Consider the following 11,284-nt stretch of genomic DNA (forward strand, 5'->3'; position numbering starts at 1 on the left):
ACGGCAACGGCGGCGAGGGCCGTCCCGGGCCGGCAGGGGGCGCCGCGGGCGGAAGCGGCGCGGGCGGAAGCGGCGCCGTCACCAGGTAACGGGGCCGGTGTCGGGGCAATGAGTGGCGGGGCCGGGCGACGGCGGCGCCTGGTTCTGCACGTGGACCTGAACAACACGGTGGTGGTGGCGGACACGGTGACGGGGCAGGCCCCACGAGCGGCGCTCAACACCTTTCTCAGCACCGTCACCTGGGGCCGCGCCGGGGCTGCCGGTGAGCGCCGGGGCCGGGGGTACGGGGGACCCGTGTGGCGGTGCGGGGGCTGAGCACGTTCCTCTCTTCCAGGCGAGTGGGAGTGGGTGAGCGACCGCCCGTCCCTGCGCCCCCCGTGCCCCGGCGCCCTCAGCTACTACAGCCGCCACGGCCGGGACCCCGCCTTCACCGAGGCCGGCCCGGGCCGACGCTTCCGTGACCTCCACGCCCACCACCTGCGGCTGCTGGAGTGGCCGGGCCGGCCGCACGACTCCTTGTCGGTGCCAGGGGAGCCCGGCAAACGCTACCATCTGATCCTGCCCTCCTTCTTCCGCCTCCTGGACGCGCTGCACCGGGATGGCAGAGCCTTCGCTGTTGTCTTCAGGACCTTCGGCACCGACCTGCCCCGCGCTCTGCAGGCCGTCCGCAGCGCTCTGGACGGGCAGCACCCGCAGTTCCCTGCCCTGCGGGACGTGGCGGTGAGTGGCGCCCTGAGGGTCCGTGGTGATGGGGAAGGGCAGCCGGATGGTCCCACGGAGCCCCCCCCACGTCAGACTGCTCTCCAGCTGCTTGGCCAGACTGCTTTTAAAAGCATCGAGTTCTCTGGATGAAGCTGTGAGCTGTGGGGGAGCATGTGTGTGCAGATCCTGTGTGGAATGGTCTCCTCTTGGGGTATCCCGTGTTGGACAGAGCATTCCTCCTCCCCAGGAGAGGCTGCTGCAGCAGAGCAGGGCTCCCTGGCCCAGAGCCGATCACAGCTGCACTCTCCTCCCCTGGCAGCACACTGGGCAGAGTGCTGGGAATGAGCTTTAGAAGATGCTTTAGTTATTCCTCGGAGTATTTTCAGATAGCAGAGATTGAAACGGGGGCACTGTGCAGCCAGGAGCACATTCTTTTCCATCCCTGGGGAAGTCGTTCCTTTCTATCCCTGGGGAGGGGATGATTTTTGGTTCGATGCATTCCATGCCTCCTCTTGTCATCTTCCCAGCACCATCCTCCCACACTGTAGTGGTGGGGAGTCTCCACCCTGCTGCTTAGTGTCTCTGCTAGTGAAACAACCTGTCTGCTTTGGAAACTTTTCCTTTCCCATTTTCTGTGGTCCTGCAGCTCCCTGTGGACCTTACCCCTGGCCAGATACGCTGCAGCAAGAAAGAGGTGGTGCTAACGCGGGGAGCAGAGCGTCTGGCCACCCGGGAAGACAAAAGAAAGCTTTACAACTTCTTCAGCTCCTTTGAGGGGATTGGAGGCTTCCAAGACCACTTTGACTGGTGAGAAAGAGGGCACTGAGAAAGTGGCTTGGGCATTATGTTCTTTCCTGTGATTCTCTTCGTTTCTGGGATAGCTCCTAATCTTGAAGCCTTTATGTTGTTGGGGTCTCTATCACTTAGGCACTTCCCATGTTGCCTGTGGGCAGCCTGAAGGGACTCTCACACCATTCCTGAGGTCCTCATCCCCTGGTGTACCTCCTGCTTTTCTCCAAAGGCCCTCTGATTTGTCACCTTGATGCAAAATGCCTCATTTCTGGGAGGGCATGGGCAGCAGGACAGGACATTCTCCATCCTGCTTCCCTGGCTCAGAGGGTGCCCTGGGCCTGCAGTACAGTCTGCCATTTCCTGGGAGCTGTCACCCTCTTCCTGCCCTGACTGTTGCTTCTCCACTTACTGTTTCAGGTGGGCCAGAAATCAGTTCTCTTCCCGGGGTGGGAAGCCCCTGTGGATAGACCCCCATGATCCTGACATTCAGCACATCTTCATTGATGACAACATCCGGCTGGATGATGGAGACACCATTGTTCACCCCCAGGTAGGTGGCTGAAGGCCCCTCTGGCACCAGCAGCCTGCACTGGGGTATCCCTGGCAAGGTCAGAATGTTTTGCCCCCTTTGCATGAGCTGCAGGTCCATGGGTGATCCTCAACCCCTGCCTGTTTCCATCCATATGGAGACGGTGCAGGGGGGAAACACAGCAGCCAGTGAATTGTCTGCAGTGTTTGGCAGGCAGCCTGGGAATGGAAAGGGGTGGGATGCTCATCGGATGTTCCCTTCCATACAAGCTTTCTCAGCTTACACATTTGTAGCTGGTGGCAGGAATTGTTACTGCCTGGACAGACCTGTCAGGAGCAGGCTTTGGTCTGTGCCATGCCTGGTTGAGGGGAGCCTCTGCAATGGCTGCTGCATGCAGATCTGCAGCAGCTGGAGTGTGGCTCACACAGCTCCACTTGCTGCATTTCAGCATCAGGCTATCCTTGTGTGATCAAGGAGTTCCTCCTTTGGCATTGGTAGCCTGCATGGCTGGTCAGTCAGGCTGCTGTGCTAATATCATGGCAGCCATGCAGCCAGCCCTGGGGCTGCTCCCACGCTGGATCACTCAGGTAGGATCCAGTTATGGCAGCAGCAGACCTTGTGGGAGTCTGGGCAGCAGCCAAGCATCTTCCCAGCAGGGCTCATTGTCACTGCTGGGACCTTGCTGTCCTGCAGCCAGGATCAGTAGGTGGAAAGCCATTCTCCCCTCCTCTTGCATCACCACTAGCTCTGCAGAGCTGTCCCCATTTCAGTGATGGTGACAGAGCAGCACTAGGAGTGAAACAGGTTGCCAGGTGGCTTTAAACAGGCAATGATGGAGACCAGAAGGTGAAGTCCCTGTCCCATCCTGTGGTAGCTAAAGGAAGAGTTGTTGGCAGAGGTTTGCCTGGAGTCAGCTGCTCCACAGAGCCGTTTTCCAGCTGCATGGTGTGGCCTGTTTCCTTAAGGGAGCACCAGGCACGTATGACATGCTGGTTCAGAGTCAAAGGCAATTTCTGGGAGAGGGGAAAATCTCAAGAAATTTCACCTGCTGTTGCAGTGGGGATAGGATCACCCTGCCCTCTGCCCCTGACACACATCATGGAGGCCCCTGGCTGAGGGGAGGGCAGAGCACACCGTGGGGTGTGTGCATTGCTGCCAGGCTCTGCTCTCCCTGCAGGTATTCTCAGAGCAGGGCAGCAGCAGTCCCAGGAGCGTGCCCACCTCAGCACTGTACAACATTTGCCTGGTGCAAACCAATCTGCTGGAGGCCATTGCTGACGAGGACTATTTCCTGAGCTGTGTGAGGAGGTGCGAGGAGAACTACGACCGCTACCTGGCCTGCGTGGAGAAGGACACCCCGAGCCAGCAGTGGGATGGACAGTGATGGCACCTCATGGGGCTGAGTGCCTTCAGACTGGGACACCACCTGCTTCCTGCTGCACGCAGTCAGAGTCCCAGGCGGGCTCCTGCTTCAAGCTGTTACCTCTCCAATGTGCAATGTGGGCGTTCAGTCCTACCAGGACCTTCCATGAGCAAACACAAGCATCCTGGGAGCTTGTGTGATGGGATTTTTGGAGGAAATGGTTTTCCAGTCTTTGGCAGTGTTGCCCGTGGTGCCCACTTCTGCATGAGGGCTGGGGCTCAGTGTCCCTCTGCAGTCACCAGGCAGGTCCCACCATCCTGTGATGCAGGCAGCCTCTCAGTGTTTGCACCTCACTTCCTGCTCCTGCAATGATGGCTGGTGCAGAGCAGGTGCCAGGATGAGTACAGTGTTAGCAGCAGCATCCCCAGGTGGCATTTGTGGTGTGGTGTTCTCGGTGGATGCCTTGTCACTTCTGTCTGTTTTTAAAGCAAACCTTTTTAGCTCATTTCTCTGTGAGTTTCCTGCTTGCCCTTGGCTCTGCCTGTGCTGGTGGGTGGGAAGCGCCTTTCCCAGCGTGTTCATTTGCCTGGCTCAGCCAAGTGGGGACAAAAGTGTTGGTGGAGGGTTTGAGACCCATGTGCACCTTTCGTGATGCTACTGAGAGACCCCAGCAAGGTCGTGCTCAGAGTAGGGCTGAGGTCGTGTTCTGTCCCTGCAGTGGTGACAGGATAGGGGTCATCTCTAGCGTGGGACGGTGGGTTCCCGACTCCTTGAGCCCGGCACTGCATGGCTCTGGCATCGGCAGCGCACAGCAAGGGAGGGCAGAGCCAGGGTCTCTCCAGCCCCTCTCCCTGCGATGATTCCTTCCCGGCCAGGTGAACGCGGCAGGGGCACGGCGGGCCGGTGGCACCGCGAGGGCCGGGCGGAGGGGAGAGGGGCACGGCAGGGGGGCCGGGGCGGACGCGGCGCCGCCCCCACCGGCAGCGGGCGGGCCCGGGGCGGGCAGAGGCGCGGAGCGGCGGGGAGAGCGGCGGAGCGGGCGGAGAGGTGAGTGCGGTCCTGGTCCCGGTCCCGGTCCTGGTCCTGGTCCCTGCCCCTGTCCCTCTCCCAGCGGCGGTGCGGAGAGGAGCGGAGCGGGCAGTCCGGGCACGGCGGAGCGGCCGTCCGGGGCTGCGGGCGGGTATCCGGGGAGCGCCGGGGGCGCGAGCGTTGCAGCGGGAGCCCTGGGGACGCCGGTGCCAGCGCGCTGTGGGCGGGAGCCCTGTGGGTGCGGGCTGCGGGGCAGTGCGCCGGAGCGCCGGGGGCTGCGGGCGGGAGTGCGGGCAGCACCGGGCGTGAGGACGGTGCGCCGAGAGCAGGAACCTGCCGGGGTCCGGATTGTGAACGGGAAGCCTCTGCGGGGTACGGACCCGGGGGATGCGGGTAGAGAGCCCCGGGCGCGCGAGGGTCCCAGTGAGTGCGGGCTGTGCACCAGCAGCACCGGGTAGTGGGAGCCGGGATGCGGGAACCTCGGGAAGCAAGAGCGCTGGTACGTGCGGACAGAGAGCCCCAGGGAGTGGGAGCCCGGAGGGGGTGGGCAGGCAGCCCGGGGTGCAGTGCGGAGCCCCGCGAAGCAGGAGCTGTCGCACCGCCAAGGGGAGCTGGCTAGCTGGGGCTGGAGGGCGATGGGTGCCTGGGCTCTGACTCGGATGCTCTCCCCGCAGGAGGCCGTGGGCCGGACCAGTGGCGAGCCGGGCCGGATGGGCGGCACGGCGGGGCCAGAGCCCGGGGACCCCCGAGGCGGCTGAGCTGGCCCATGGCGGCGGGCGCGGGCGCCTTCGCGTGGGCCACCTTCCCCGCCATGCCCACGCGGCGCGTGTACTGCAGCGCCGCGCACCGCGACGGGCAGCTCTTCGTGCTGGGCGGCTGCGGGGGCGCCGGGCGAGCCCTGGGAACTGCTGAGGTGCTCGACCTCCAAGCACAGCGCTGGACCACGCTCCCACCCCTGCCCACGCCGCGGGCTGGCGCTGCCGTCCTCGCCCTGGGCAAGCAGATCTTGGTGGTGGGCGGTGTGGATGCGGCGCAGAGCCCCCTCGCCTCCGTTGAGGTCTACCACGTGGATGAGGGCAAATGGGAGAAGAAAGCGGCATTGGCTCAGCCCTCCATGGGCATCTCAGCTGTGCAGAGAGGTGAGGATAGGAACATGTTGTGACTCTTGCCCAAAGTTTGCTAAGCATCCTTGGAGTCTTGGTAGAGTGCAGCTTGCCAGGAGCCAGGGTTGGTCCCTGTATGTGGTGCCTATGTCTGCTCCCTGGACAGGGATGCTTAGCATGGACCAGGCTGCAGTGGGCAGGGCAGAGGAGATGCCAGGACAGTGGTGGGAGCGGGCAGGGGTGCCGGCCGTGCTGGAAGCAGGATTTGGCAGTATGGCTGTGTTGCCATGGTGTCTCCAGGGAGATGATACTGCCGAGAATAATTAGAGGATGGCCCTGTGCTCTTGTCTGTGCCTGATGGATGGGATGGAGAGGGGGGCGAGAGGGTCCCAGTGCAGTCAGGGCATTGCCAGGCTCAGGCCTGGCTGTACTCACTGTCCCCAGCTGCCCTGGAGCAGTGTCTGGCTGTGGGGCTCAGCAGTAGTGTGGCTGCCTGCCCTGGAGGGCATGGGGTGCTGCCCACAGACCCCCCTGCCTCACTGCTGCCTCTTTTCCAGATGGGGCTGTCTACGCCCTGGGGGGAATGGGTGCGGACACCTCTCCCCAGGCTCTGGTCCGTGTCTATGAGCCGGCAAAGGATCACTGGCAGCCCCTACCCTCCATGCCCACACCGTGTTATGGGGCCTCTGCCTTCCTGCAGGGAAACAAGATCTTCGTCCTGGGTAGGTGCTGCTGGGGCAAACCGAGCATCCCCTGTGCCTCTACCCTCTTCTTCCTCTGTTCCCAGGTCAGAGAATGACCTGGTGCACCCCAGGGTGGCTCCATAGTGCCCAGCACTGCAGCCAGCCGGCCCCATCCTGCTTGCTGAGCACACCAATAGTGCCAGCTTGGGGCACTGGCAGCTACATCTCCTCTGTGCATAGGAGGCCGGCAAGGCAAGCTGCCTGTCACTGCCTTCGAGGCTTTTGACGTGGAGACAAGGAGCTGGACACGCTACCCCAGCGTGCCCAGCCGCCGCGCCTTCGCCGCCTGTGCCATGGCTGATGGAGTTGTCTTCAGCCTGGGGGGGCTGCAGCAGCCAGGGCCCCACAACTTCTACTCCCGTCCCCATTTTGTCAACACCGTGGAGATGTTTGATCCTGCGCAGGGTGAGCTCCATGTCTCTGGGTGAGGTGGGAGCATCTTCTGTGGGTCTGGGATGATTCTGTGGGTTGGTGAGAGGTGTCTGTGCCTGAGGGACATAATTATATGGGCTCTGAACATCAGCCCCTTGTACCCATGGTGAATGAATCCTGTGCTCCCTGGTCCCAGGGAGTGATTAACCTGTGGGTGTTCTGGCCTTGGTGTATAGAGGGGAAACCCCAGCAGGCAATGCTCACTCCCTCTCATACCCAGGTGTGTGGAGAAAGCCAAACCGCACCATCCGTATGAAAGAGAAGAGAGCTGACTTCGTGGCTGGATGCCTGGGAGGAAGAGTGGTGGCTGTGGGTGGCCTCGGTAATGCTGGGGGTAGGAGTGTGGCCGTGTTCCCATCCCCATTCTTTGGGGCACATCAGTGATCTGCATGGCAGTGGGGAGGTTGGCTGTGCAAAGCCAGGGGGTTACTGCAACACTGTCTGCAGCAACATCTCTCCATGCTCTCAGAAGTGCTGGGGAGACCCTACTGCCCTGTCCTGCTGGCTGACCCACTGTGTCCCTTGCCCCTTTCACTCCCCAATCAGGATTTTCCCTGTTCTTGTGCAGCGTTCTGGGCTCACACAGCCCAATAGAGGCTCAGCTCCGCTGTGCAGGGTTGCAGTGCTGCATCCCTCTCCCAAGAGAGCTGGGGAAAGGTTAGAGCTGTCACTCAGCAGAGGGCATTCAGCAGGAAGGGCTGCCTGGGGAGCCTGGTGCCAGCCACAGCACTGCCAGCCCTGCAGGGAGGGCTGCCAGACCCCCAAGATTGCTGTGGGAATAGGGAATGGTGCTGGCTGCATTCCTGCAGTGTGACATTGCTCCTGAGTCCTGCTGCAGCTGGAGCTGCCTTATCCCTGCAGAGTGCTGGCCCGGGGAGGGGGGGAGGGCGAGGAGTGGTTGAGGGGGCAGAGCCAGCAGGTGTGGCATTAGTGCCAGCAGCCATCCCTATGGGGACTCTTCTAATCCTCTTGTGCCCCCACTAATTGCCTCTGGGATCTCAAAGCCTGTGCAGCTCAGGGTCCCTGTTGAGGCATCAAAGAGATGTGGAGGGGGAAAGGCAGAGCCTGGGGTGAGGGGCGGGAGAGCTGCACAGAGGCTGATGTGGTTCTGTCTTCCACAGGGAACCAGTCCTGCCCACTGGACTCAGTGGAAGGGTTCAGCCTCTCACAGAAAAAGTGGGAGCCGCTGCCCCCCATGCCCACTGGCCGCTGCTCCTGCTCCAGCTGCCCAGCACCCAGCCTGCTCTTCATCATCGGCGGTGTGGCCCAGGGTCCCAGTGGCGCTGTTGAGGCTCTGTGCCTGCGTGATGTGCCCTGAGTGGGACCCCGGGGACCAGCCCTGGCCAAGCACCAAGTGCCTGAAGACGGGGACAGGGTGTGTGAGCACCCATGTGTTCACCCAGGGTGACCTGGCTCCAGGAAGCCTCTGTCCCATGATGCCAGGCACCAGAGCAGCTGCGGCTGTGGGAACTCCCAGCTCCTGCAGCGCTGTGGCAATGAAGCCCAGGGCAAACTCCTGCCTGGTGGGATGGCCATCGCCAGCAGCGTGGGGGGAGCAGCGGTGGCAGGACTGCCGCTGGCCTCACTGCCCTGTCCGGCCCCATCTGTGCCACGGCGTATCTGTGCCGTGTGTGTAGCAGTGAGTGCTGTGTCGTCGTAGACCCAGTCGATGTCTCATGTAGCACAGAGGTGCCCTGTAGCTCAGTGCCTGGGAGGTGATGTAGCACCTCAAATAAATGAAACATGTGGAGTTTTATCCTACTGGAGTCATGTCGTCTTTGGTTATCCTACTCTGGGCAGACACATGCTGCAGCCTGTCAGGAAAATCCCTCCCAAGGCAGAGTTCAGTGACCCCACACGGTGGAGCAAGGGTAACTCCTGTTCTCCCCACCTCCTGGATGAACAGAGCAATGTGATGTAGAGATGCAGAGGGGAGCTAAGCAGTGGCTGTCCTGCCTTGATACAGCCTTTTTCCTGCTTGGCCTACTGTGGGTGAAAATGCTGTGGGGGGATGAAGGCAGCAGGAGAGGAGGGACCTTTTTGAAGGTACCCAGGGTGTGAGAGAGGCCGGGAATGTTGAGGGCTGCCAGGATGCTGAGAAGAAAGAAGAGATGGCTAATGTCAGGACTCATGGGCCCCATCCAGCACCACAGCTCCATCTCAAAGGATGAACCATGGCTGGTGTGGGAGAGAGCTGAGCCCAACATTGTCCAGCTTCTGTAGGCAGGAGCGCTGCAATCCTGCTTGCTGAAATGTAATGCTTACAGGAAGGGAATGTAAGCTCCAAACTGGTGGTGTCTGTGGGTGGTGTTTAGGGGTGCACTGTGAGATCAAGGGAGGTGACACTTGAGTTACCCAGTTCTATGGGCTCACCTGAGCCTTGCTGCTCTTGGCTCCACAGAGAGTCTCACACCCAAAGCAGAAAGCAGGTGAGGGATTTGATCCTTCATTGGTACACTAGAAAGATCTCATAAGTCTGTGTAAATATTAAGTACAGATGCCTGACCTTTCAGAGAAGACAGCCAGCTTGAGCCTCGGGTGGGCTGAAGGCTGCAGAGACAGGAGACTGAATCCCATCAGAGTGAGGCAGCATCCAACACACTGCTGGGGCAGGCTGTGCCATGTCTTGGGGGCATCACAGCATGGGAAAAATTGGAAATTATCCATAAAATAACATTTAGAAGACATTTTCATGTTGCTGCTCCATTGCCTCTGGTGCCCACCTGGCACAGTGACTGCAGGATCCGTCCTGATGCACTGCATGACTGCCTGTGATTTGGGAGGAACAACTTGGGATACCTAAGCTGGTGGTACCTCAGCTGGAAGCATCCCTGCATCTGCCTCTGGAGTTGCCATAGAAACCACAATTGTGCCAGAGCCAGCATCAACACTGAGCCCCAAATTAGAGCTGGGAAGATGCACTGGCAGCTGGGGAGGAGGTCAGTGGTTTGTGCTGTGACTGGGGGCTGGACAGAGGGACACCTCTTCTGAGTGCAGTGTGCTCCAGCCTTCTATGAGTATTTCACAGCACTCCCTTGTCAGTGCTCAAACCCTGGTGGCCTTGTCCTTCTCAGGGTCCTGGAAGGGGACAGACCCCTTGCTGCCACTTTTGTATGTCTCCCCTCTCTCACAGCTCTTTCCAGAATCCACCAAGGCATGTAATAATTCCAATCCCGCTAAACCTTTAGTCATGGGGGACCCTAAATCATGGAGCTGCATTGGAAACACAAGCCTGATTAATAAGCTTTTCCCGCAGGAGCATTGCATGAGGGGGATAAATCAAGATGCTGAGTCACTGGCAAATTGACATCCCTATGTGCCAACTTCACAAGCTCCCTGCTGCTGATGGGATGCCCAAGGCTACTTTTCCAAATTCAAGGCAGTGGCAGCTGCAAGAGCCAGAGGATGCTGGAGGGGGAAGCTGGAGCTCAGGAGTGCCTCACTGTTGTGGTGCTTCCAGCAGGGAGGCTGATGATCCCTGCCCCACAGGTGTTTGCCCCTCTGTCAGCAGCACTTTGCCTCCTGCACACACCTTCCTGGCATATTGACCCACTGGAGTGCCTTTTGTCTTGGCTCCTCCACCTGAGTTCAACAGGAATCTGACCTCTCATTAAGTGTGGAATTGTCACTCTTTTCTATCTCTGCTTTTGATCACAAGACCAGAATCCCATTTGAATGAGGAGAGAAATGTTACCAGGAAAATGTTCAAGGGCATCTCAGGAATGGAGAGATGAGGGTCCTGGCCACTTTTGCAGACTGACATGTTATTAACTGATAAACTTATGTGAATTTCTAATGAAGTGTGCTGTGAAGTCAAAAAAGTTGAGGAATGTACCAAGTATATTGCTGTCTATCTCCTGGAAGTTTCTGCTAATTTTTACTAAAGGAAAGACTACAAGGTATCTGGTTACCCTTCCTAATGCTAGAAGCACAGACTGTTTCAGATATAAGGAGAGTTATGAGCTAGTGCCTGGCAACGTGGTTCATCTCCCCAGAGCGTGTTATGGATGGGGGAGATGGAAATGGAGGTAGCTGTCAGACCTATAATTAAAAAAATGTGTTTCCATATTGAAATTTCTTTCCGTTGTCAGGAGAGATGGAAATACAAAAATCTCATTTATCTTATTCCACAAACTTGCTAGACGTTCATACCAGCAGGCTCCAGCCACATCAGAAATAGGAACAGCTCTTTCTAAGTACCTAAAATAACATGTTGAGCCTTATCACCAATGTGCACAGCACCAGCAATTCCTTTTCTAATGGCAGTGGAAGCACTGAAAATGGGTACAGGACTCTACAGTCTCTTCTGCAGAGGGATCTGGGCCAACTTTTCAATCATGAGCAATAAAATGCTGGAAAATCACTGTTTATGATGCAGGACCATATAGGGCCTGGATGCACAGCAGGGCTCTTGGCAGCAGTGCCATGTACTTGCCTGTACAACAGAGCTGTAGGCAGTTCAGGAGTAGAACAAGGCTTTTATTTACTTAAAAATCGCAATAAACATTAACATTTCCATCGGCTTGGCACTCTGGAGGAAGGTTTGCTTTCCAGCCCATGCCTGCCTTGGACAGCCCAGCCACTATCCCAT

General features: G+C 58.9%; 2 protein-coding genes across 7 annotated transcripts; both read left to right on the forward strand.

Annotated features, from left to right (window-relative positions):
- The first annotated feature begins 95 nt into the window (after positions 1-95).
- On the forward strand, positions 96-3,891 carry LOC135453430 (uncharacterized). The gene is made up of 5 exons (XM_064724474.1): positions 96-262; positions 335-720; positions 1,349-1,509; positions 1,912-2,044; positions 3,201-3,891. The coding sequence occupies exons 1-5, from the start codon at positions 109-111 to the stop codon at positions 3,405-3,407; spliced, it is 1,041 nt and encodes a 346-aa protein (XP_064580544.1). The 5' UTR covers positions 96-108; the 3' UTR covers positions 3,408-3,891.
- Positions 3,816-8,449, forward strand: KLHDC8B (kelch domain containing 8B). Of its 6 annotated transcripts, none has more exons than XM_064724470.1 (6): positions 3,816-3,898; positions 5,090-5,554; positions 6,076-6,240; positions 6,442-6,666; positions 6,914-7,027; positions 7,815-8,449. In XM_064724470.1, the coding sequence occupies exons 2-6, from the start codon at positions 5,182-5,184 to the stop codon at positions 8,009-8,011; spliced, it is 1,074 nt and encodes a 357-aa protein (XP_064580540.1). In that variant the 5' UTR covers positions 3,816-3,898; positions 5,090-5,181; the 3' UTR covers positions 8,012-8,449. The 6 variants fall into 6 exon arrangements, with proteins under 6 accessions (XP_064580540.1, XP_064580535.1, XP_064580536.1 ...); XM_064724465.1 differs by lacking the exon at positions 3,816-3,898 and adding an exon at positions 4,025-4,261; XM_064724466.1 differs by lacking the exon at positions 3,816-3,898 and adding an exon at positions 4,025-4,261 and having other exon boundaries at positions 6,914-7,015.
- Positions 8,450-11,284: the final 2,835 nt, after the last annotated feature.

This window comes from Zonotrichia leucophrys, chromosome 12, assembly GCF_028769735.1.
Source record: "Zonotrichia leucophrys gambelii isolate GWCS_2022_RI chromosome 12, RI_Zleu_2.0, whole genome shotgun sequence".
Lineage (NCBI taxonomy): Eukaryota > Metazoa > Chordata > Aves > Passeriformes > Passerellidae > Zonotrichia > Zonotrichia leucophrys.

Coding starts and splice junctions, on each gene's coding strand:
- LOC135453430 (XM_064724474.1), top strand. CDS start 109: ATGAGTGGCGGGGCCGGGCGACGGCGGCGCCTGGTTCTGCACGTGGAC. Junction 721..1,348: donor CTGCCCTGCGGGACGTGGCG/GTGAGTGGCGCC, acceptor GTGGTCCTGCAG/CTCCCTGTGGACCTTACCCC. Junction 2,045..3,200: donor ACACCATTGTTCACCCCCAG/GTAGGTGGCTGA, acceptor CTCTCCCTGCAG/GTATTCTCAGAGCAGGGCAG.
- KLHDC8B (XM_064724465.1), top strand. Junction 6,667..6,913: donor GATGTTTGATCCTGCGCAGG/GTGAGCTCCATG, acceptor TCTCATACCCAG/GTGTGTGGAGAAAGCCAAAC. Junction 7,028..7,814: donor TGGCCTCGGTAATGCTGGGG/GTAGGAGTGTGG, acceptor TGTCTTCCACAG/GGAACCAGTCCTGCCCACTG.